Here is an 8,575-nt window from a genome sequence, read left to right on the forward strand (position 1 = left end):
GAACTGGGAAACAAATAGAAACAATACTTGTTTGAGGAGAAAACTAAAATAAATATGTGTTCGTTTTATGTAATCTTTTACCATTCAAGGTGACATTTTATATGTTTAATAGTAATATTAATTGTATTAATAATAATATAGTTATCTGAAAATGTTTAAGTCACAGTAGAAGCAAGCTAGACTGGTTACGATTTTTTTAAATAAATGAAATAAAATATTTGTGTGACATTTTTCCTCATAATAACGTAAGTATCAGGCTTGTAACGGCTAAACTTTATGTAGTGAATTTTGCAATTTGTGTAAAAATTGACTGTACATCTCGCCTGTTACAATTTTAAGGAATTATTTTGTTAATAATTTTATTGTTTGTTAAGTTAATTTTATATTAGAGAATAATTTATCAGACATGTAAAACCAAAACACCAGAATCGTCATGTATAATTTACGCTAACGTAACATGACTACAGTTCCCAAGAGTCATCGCGGGCGACGTGAAAGTGGGCGGGGCATATTTGACACTGCGCGCGGTCTTTGAAAGAAAATGGCGGAGCTTCAGAGTGGAGGATTTGAGCCGTGAGTGTTTTATTGTTTACAATATGAGGAATATATGTACTAAATGTTTCCCATTCACATGTGATAATAATTTCTGTATGAAGAATGTCACTTAATAAAAGGACAGTCTTTAGAATAGCGTTTAACGCCGCTGAAGGTGTCCAACAGCTAAACTCGCCGTACAGCGGTCATTTTTTTGAGTTGTCAATAAACAAATACACATAACTGTTGTTTAAAATGCATGACAGTATATTAAATGCACCAAACAGTGTTGTGTAGTTTGTTCGCCGTGTTGTAATGTACATGACCATTTAACGTACTTTCTCTCACAGGTGTGATGCCAGCAACATCAATACCACGGTAAATCTGTTTTCAGTTGTTTTGAAATGTAACGTCACCTTTCAGACGTTTGGGATTACTAAAGAAATCAGTACTTTTATTTAGCAAATCAGCATATTAAAATAATTTCTGAAGGATCGTGTGACACTGAAGACTGACATGATAGCTGCTGAAAATTCAACTGTCATTACAGGAATGATTGCATTTTAAAATATATAAAAATTCTAATAATATTTCACAATATTACCTTTTTACTATGTGTGTTAAACTGTGGTCATTTAAACGCAGCATTGGTGAGCATATGAGACTTCTAAAAACGTTAAAAAGCATTACTGACTCCAAACTATTTAATGTATAGTTTAAAAGATCATTATCATGCTTAGTACCTGTTATATCTTGAGACTGATTTTGTTCCTTAGTTATGCTTTTAAAATGTCATTATGCATTATTACAGCTTCCAATATCTTTAGTCATGTGACAAATGCATAGACAACCACTGTATACACTACCAGTCAAAAGTTTTTGAACAGTAACATTTTTGAAGAATTCTCTTCTGCTCACCAAGCCTGCATTTAGTTGATCCAAAGTACATCAAAAACAGTAAAATTTTGAAATATTTTTACTATTTAAAATAAATGCTTTCTATTTGAATATATTTTAAAATGTAATTTATTCCTGTGATCAAAAAGCTTAATTTTCAAAATCATTACTCCAGTCAACCAAAAAAAATTCTACTCTACTGTTTTCAACATAATAATAATAATAAATGTTTTTGAGCAGCAAATCAGAATATTAGAATGATTAATAGAAAAGAATTTAAAAATATATTCAAATAGAAAACAGTAATTTTAAATAGTAAAAAATATTTAAAAAATGTTACTGTTTTTGCTGTACTTTAAAAAAAATATTGCAAGCTTAATTAAAAAAAGTGTGTGTGTATATATATATATATATATATATATATATATATATATATAAAAGAAATCTTACTGTTCAAAAACTTTTGACTGGTAGTGTATGTATCTAATGCTGTGCTGTGTTTCTATTTCGCCTGTCTCAACTAGGTCTCAGAAGTGTCTCATGGAGTCAAACGGCCTCATGATAGTAACCACATCTCAGGTCCTCCTCAGAAATCCCCTTGCACGTCTCCTGCTCCTGCAGCAATGCAGCATTTAGGAGAGGAGGAGCGGTTGGAGGACTCGAAGATGAACTCTGTTGAGGACGGCATGAGGGAAAGTGTGACCGTCACTGCTCCAGAACGAAGCCCTCGCTCGCGGAGGAAATCCTGGAGGAGATCATCCAGAGGCAGACGCTCTCTGCCGGCTTTCTCCAGCTCCTCACAGCGTGAGTGCCAAATCAAAGATACTTTCACCAGATGTCCTGCTGGAGTTGTTTATGATTGTGTTGATTTTCTTTTTTCTTTGTGTCTTTTAGCACTGTGTGAAACCATCAGCCTGTCTTTACCCGATAATGAGAGGCTGGAGATGCTAATTAAAGCTGCTATGCAGGTCTTTAAAATGCATGTTATTAAGGAAATTTAATTCAGCTTTGTCATTGTGACCATGAATCCACTTTCTTGCCTTCTTCCTAAGTCTAACCATTTATTTTTCCTGGTTGTACGTAGAGGACAGTGAAGAGGGCCAAAAATAGTCTGTACACTGTTCCTGGTGTTGATACAGACACACTCCAGACACAAGGTAAGTCAGGGTGTCCCGGTCGAGCCAATTGTGCAAATTTTTACTAGCTGCATCACAAAGGAATGATCAGTTTTTAGCCATTTTGGGGATAATTTTACTAAACTTATTAAAATTACTAAAATATTTATTCTTTAAATAAAGAATATTTGTAACAAGCTGGAAGTTATAGTTATACAGTTATAAAAAGTTTGTGATTGGTTTAAGTTTAGAATTTTTTAAGGCCTCTTATGCTCACCAAGACTGTTTATTTGATCAAAAATACAGTAAAAAAAATTATCTTATTGTCAAATATTATTACAGTTGAAAAGAACAGTTTTCAATTTAAATATATTTTCAAATGTAATTTATTCCTGTGATCAAAGCTGAATTTTCAGCATCACTATTCTAGTCTTTGGTGTCACATGATCCTTCAGAAATCATTCTAATATGATGATTTACTGTTCAAAAAACATTTGATATTATTAGCAATGTTGAAAGCATATTTGAATATTTGTGTGGAAACTAATATTATTTATTTATTTATTTTTTATTTTTTCAAAATTATTAGAACCAAAAGTTGAAAAGAATAGAATATATATATATATATATATATATATATATATATATGTATGTATGTGTGTGTGTGTGTGTGTGTGTGTGTGTGTGTGTGTGTGTGTGTGTACGTGTACAGAGAGAGAGAATAAAAATCTGTAATTTAATTTAAAAATATTCAAATCTTTTTAAATATATTGTTTATTTAATATAAAGTTGATTAAAATTCAAAAAAGTGTATTAAAATATTGGAAAAATATTTCTTTATAAAATATTTATTTCTGTCTTTACTGTCTCTTTCGATCAGTTTAATGCGTCCTTGCTGAATAAAATTTCTTATAAAAAAACAATTAATTGTCATTTTAAATATTTACCTTATTTTGCAGCTATTCTTCAAAACCCATTCAAATATGATAAAATTTAGTATGATCATTTATTCTTTTATAATAAAATTTAATATTCTTTTATATATTTTAATAAGCACAGATCAGAGTATGTGTATTGTTTAATTAAAAAAAAAATTATTAGGGTTAAAAAAGATCATTTTCAACACATTCTTTTATTTTCAAACAAAATATTTTGTAATATCAACAAAACATCTATTAGGGTTCTGCAGAGTTTGCAAAAACATTATTAAATACATCACAGAAAATGTCCGTATTGAATTAATTTTGTCCAAAATATAATTCTGTTTATAATAAGATTATATCCAAAATATATTTTATATTTTCCAGTTGAGTCTTTGCATGAAGAATGGGACAGTCTGGCTAAAGACATTAGAAGAGAAACTCAGAATTCACTTCCAACTGTTGAGAGGTAAAAGTCAGTTTTTCTGTGTTAATTACATTCATCATTAGTCCTTCAATCCTGAAGCACACTCCAGTGTATTACATTTCTCTCTCTCTCTCTCTGTATGTGCAGTGACCCTGTTGTTAACATGACCACTGCACGCATTCAAGAAGACATTAACAGGTAATTCTCTCTGATCTGCTCTCATCCATCCAAGAGGTTACAATGGAAATCCAATTCATTTCATGACTGCATTTGCCATGTTCATCTTCCATGTTAATGGTCCTCATGTACTTATGAAGGTTACAGGCTGAAAGTATGTCATGGGAGTCGCTACTGAATAAACACCGGAGCAAAGCTGAAGAGCTAGACAAGTGAGCACAACTACGTAAATGCACCAGCACACATATTTATACAGAATGATGCTCGGATTCATTCTCTATGATTTGGCTGCTAGCTGTACACCTCTGTCCTGTTGCAGATGTGTGGAGCTGGGTGAAGAGAAGGGGGTGCCACTGGACCCATCATGCTTTGCCAAGTCTTCACAGAGTCAACTCATTTTGAACAAACCCGACTACAAGACAGTACTCATGGGACAGCAAAAACTACTCAGAAACATGGAGCTAGTGGTAAGACCATAATGCTTTAGACGTCAGGACTAAAATGCAGTATCTATTCTATTATTAAATAGTTTTCTTCTTTACCATTTTATGGCAACTATATATGAGAGAGGTCCAAACTTCAAAGGGCTAAAAATAAAATTGAGGGCTGTGAGACAAAAGTAAATGTTGCATTATAATATAACTTATTACTTCACTTCCAGAATCAAAATTTCCTGATAGTTTACTACATGTTCATGTCTTTCTTTTTTCAGTCACAAAGGATTTCGTTTTTTGATGAAAATATTCCAGGATTTTTCTCCATATAGTGGACTTCAATGGGGATCAGCAGGTTGAAGGACCAAATTGCTGTTTTAATGAAGCTTCAAAGGGCTCTACACAGTCACAGCCAAGAAATAAGGGTCTTATCTAGTGAAATGACTGGTAATTAAAAAAAAAAAACACAAATGCTGGTCTGGTCTCCTGTGATGTGCACGCACATCTCCATGCATTACATAATCACCTCTCAGTCTCCTTTTCTCCAACAAGGTTTTACCTTATTTTGTAAAGGGTGTTTGACTTTCTTTGCACTTTCACTTTGTAAACACTGTGTCAGTACTTCTGCCTACGTCACGTGTGCGTGATTACGTAATGCCTGAGGCTGAGTTAATGCAAGATGAGTATTTGTGGTTGAAGTATATGAATTTATACTGTACTTAGAAAATGGTAGAATCGTTTTTACTAGATAAGACCCTTATTCCTCGGCTGGGATTGTGTAGAGCTCTTTGAAGCTGCACTGAAACTGCAGTTTGGACCTTCAACCCGCTGATCCCCATTGAAGTCCACTATATGGAGAAAAATCCTGGAATGTTTTCCTCAAAAACCTTAATTTTCGACTCAAGAAAGAAAGAAATGAACATCTTGGATAACATGGGTGTGAGCAAATTTTCATGTCAGTCTAGTCTAGCGCAAATTATGCATAAACTCCCGTTATAATCACTGGAGCTATTAAAGTAATCTTTATTTACACCGTATCTGCAATGTATTGTTTACAATGAGGGAATTTGTGAACAACAACAGCTCTGGTGTTTTCAGCGCCGACTAATCTAAGCACCTCTGATTGGCCAATGCATTCCTAAGTTTAACAGAAACGCGTTTGATTGGTTATATAAGGCTTACTGCTGCCGTAATACAGTGTTTAATTGTGCATGGGCATTTTTTGCCCCTTTGTCTTGAATCTATGGAGCATTTTTGTTCATCTTGGTGGCACAAGCCCTCATTAATTTCTGCCCCTGCAATGTATACACAGAGTCGAAAAAGACAAAACTTTGTTGACTAAGTCAAGAACTGTTCTAGTCTGTTTTAGTCAGGGAGTGAGCTCAAGACTGAGCTGGCTCATGAGTCTCATTTTGTGAATTGGACTACACTTGTCATGCCGTGTATTTTTTATTATTTCATGGTACCTAATCTTTCTTTCAACATCACATTTTGACAATATTCCAATATGTCACAAAATAAAGTTAAAATAAATAAAAATGAGAAAACTAAGTTTCTGTTTTGAGAGCTGCTGTCATGTGCAGTTGTCTTTCTTCACAGATGGACTCACAGTGTTGTATAATGAGGGAGCTGCTGTCTTTCCATGAGAAATCACAGCTGCTGCTAAAGGAGACCAGCGCCAGACTGGGTGAGATACTACCGTCCAAAAGTAATGGGTTTAATAAGATTTAAAAGAAAAAAAAACTTCATACCTTTGTTTTCAGCATTTGATAATAAGCAATGTTTCTTGAGCTGCAAATCAGCACATATATATATATATATATATATAGAGGGAGAAGAATAAATTACATTTAAAAATTTATTCAAATAGAAAACCTATTTTAAATTATAAGATTTCACAATATTACAGTTTCTACTGCTTTTTTTTTTTTTTTTCAAAAACATCTAAACTGACAAAATCAAGTGTAAAACATCAACGAATCATGTGATGTATAAAAATAGCACTGCTTATGATGTGAAATCACATGAAATACAGTACAACAGAAGCTGCCTTGATTGAGCCATTTTTATTTAATCCTGTTTCTATTTAGTCCACTTTATTGCATTAAACACTGGGGTTTTCTGTTTGTTTGTTTTTCTCACAGCTTCCAGGGCGGGATTTCAGAATCTCCCTTCATCTCCCGTCAGACAGCTGATAAAAGGACCCATATCTAGTGTTTCATCCTAGTTTACAATGCTGTAATGAATCCCACAGGATGCTGAGCTTTCACAGAAAAGCTCTGTGATCTGATAGGACCATTTCGGTTATGCATTATTACTTTTTAAATATCATTTCCACTTTTTGCTATATCAAAATACACATCCTTTTAATGTTACCCAGTAATTTGGATAAACTATATAAATTCATACTAGACGTAGGGGTGAATAATCTGCTCTTGCTGTGGACAGTAACATAGAAGGTTCAGAATGTGTGCATGAAGCGCAGAGATGGACACTAGATGGCAGACTAGTTATTCACCTAGTTATTCAAAGCTTTACATTTACCTGTGTATTTTAGTGTTTCGTTTTGTACAGATTTATGACTATAATTAAATGCCTTGACATTTGCTTCAAACTTTTTTATTTTTTTAATTTTGTCATGTTTTGAAGGGAAAAAAATCAGTTTTTAGCCCCCAAATGCTTTTATACGGTCTCTAAACTGTCCTAGTGTCTAATGGACTAAGGATGATATTCATTCATCCATCACTGGATTTTTTTCTTCTGCCTGAATGGGGAAATTGAATAAACGGTTTGTGCTGGTGTCTTGTTTCCAGGACAAACATGGCAAGCTTGTATTTATACGCTTTAAGTCATCATTATTAGCTTAAAGAAAAGACACTGGCCTTTGGGCTTTAGTCATGAGCTCTTTGAGGGCCTTTTAGCCATCTATTATGTTTGTTCTCATGCGTCCCGTGACCCCTTCCCCCACACTTCCAGCCCTTGTTCTCTATTCACCATCACACAAGGCTGCTGAGCAAGAAACAGGCTTAGAAGATTTTCCCAGTGATTTCTCCACTTCACATCCTCTCTGTTTATATCACATTTCCATGCCCACAAGACTAAACACGACCTGCTCTGAACTCCCATGGCATAATAATAGTATTTGAGTTCGACGTTTGCTCTCGATACTACGTCCGCCGTGATCAAAGAAACTGAAGACAGACGTTTTAACAATCCCAAAAGAAAAACCTTTAACCGTTTCGGTCTGAACAGCTCGAAAACGAGGTCATTTTTCTCTCGTGCGCACGCGGGCTGATTAGACTTGGCTTGTATTTAGTTTTCTCTGTTAATGTAGGGATGGAGGTGGTGTAGCAGGAGAGTGGGGTTAAGCGTTAGAAGCACTGGGGGTGGCACAGCAAGAGGGATCGATTCTTATTTAGATGAAAATGAGGCTCAGCGCTTGTGGGCCGAGGGTGCATCTGCCTCAAACAGATTTAAGAAGAATACCTATTCACAGTCAAGAGGGGAAAAACTATTCTCATGGTGGCAAAAACTTTTAAATTAAATGTCAATTGACAAAGATTAATGCATGCATGCGGTGTAGTAGTTGCCTACGTAGATACACTCTCAAAAATAGTGATTCTTTTTTGGAATCTGTGGTTCTGCAAAGAACCTTGGAACCTTTTCTTCAGACAAAATGTTCTTTATCATGAAAAAAGTTCTTTAGATCATTCAAATGTCTTAATATTAAGAAAAATGGTTGACTGGAAGGTCCTTTGAGGAACCCCAAATAGTGGTTTTATGGCATCGCTGTGAAAACACACTTTTGAAACATTGTGTATGAAGTAAAGAATCATATGGGCAGAAGTAGTAGCTCACCCAAAATAAAAATTAGCTTAAGATTTACTTATCGTCAGGTCATCCAAGATCTTGATGCCTCTGTTTCTTCAAACGAACAGATTTGGAGAAATTGACCAACGCTTGCTACAGTGAATGGGTGCCGTCAGAATGAGAGTCCAAACTGTTGATAAAAAAAATCACAATAATCCACAAGTAATTCACATGATTTTAGTCCATCAATTAATGTCTTGA

The 8,575-nt window shown here is 34.3% G+C and overlaps 1 protein-coding gene across 1 annotated transcript; it reads left to right on the plus strand.

The window, feature by feature from the left end:
- Positions 1–481: 481 nt before the first annotated feature.
- Positions 482–8,015, plus strand: LOC127163226 (kinetochore-associated protein DSN1 homolog). Its single transcript, XM_051106346.1, has 11 exons — positions 482–573; positions 885–912; positions 1,956–2,235; positions 2,326–2,399; positions 2,516–2,588; positions 3,854–3,935; positions 4,041–4,091; positions 4,211–4,282; positions 4,390–4,537; positions 6,104–6,191; positions 6,649–8,015. The coding sequence occupies exons 1-11, from the start codon at positions 542–544 to the stop codon at positions 6,729–6,731; spliced, it is 1,011 nt and encodes a 336-aa protein (XP_050962303.1). The 5' UTR covers positions 482–541; the 3' UTR covers positions 6,732–8,015.
- The last annotated feature ends 560 nt before the right edge of the window (positions 8,016–8,575 follow it).

This window comes from Labeo rohita, chromosome 3 (genome assembly GCF_022985175.1).
Source record: "Labeo rohita strain BAU-BD-2019 chromosome 3, IGBB_LRoh.1.0, whole genome shotgun sequence".
In the NCBI taxonomy this organism is placed as follows: Eukaryota; Metazoa; Chordata; class Actinopteri; order Cypriniformes; family Cyprinidae; genus Labeo; species Labeo rohita.

Coding starts and splice junctions, on each gene's coding strand:
- LOC127163226 (XM_051106346.1), top strand. CDS start 542: ATGGCGGAGCTTCAGAGTGGAGGATTTGAGCC. Junction 913..1,955: donor CCAGCAACATCAATACCACG/GTAAATCTGTTT, acceptor TGTCTCAACTAG/GTCTCAGAAGTGTCTCATGG. Junction 6,192..6,648: donor GGAGACCAGCGCCAGACTGG/GTGAGATACTAC, acceptor TTTTTCTCACAG/CTTCCAGGGCGGGATTTCAG.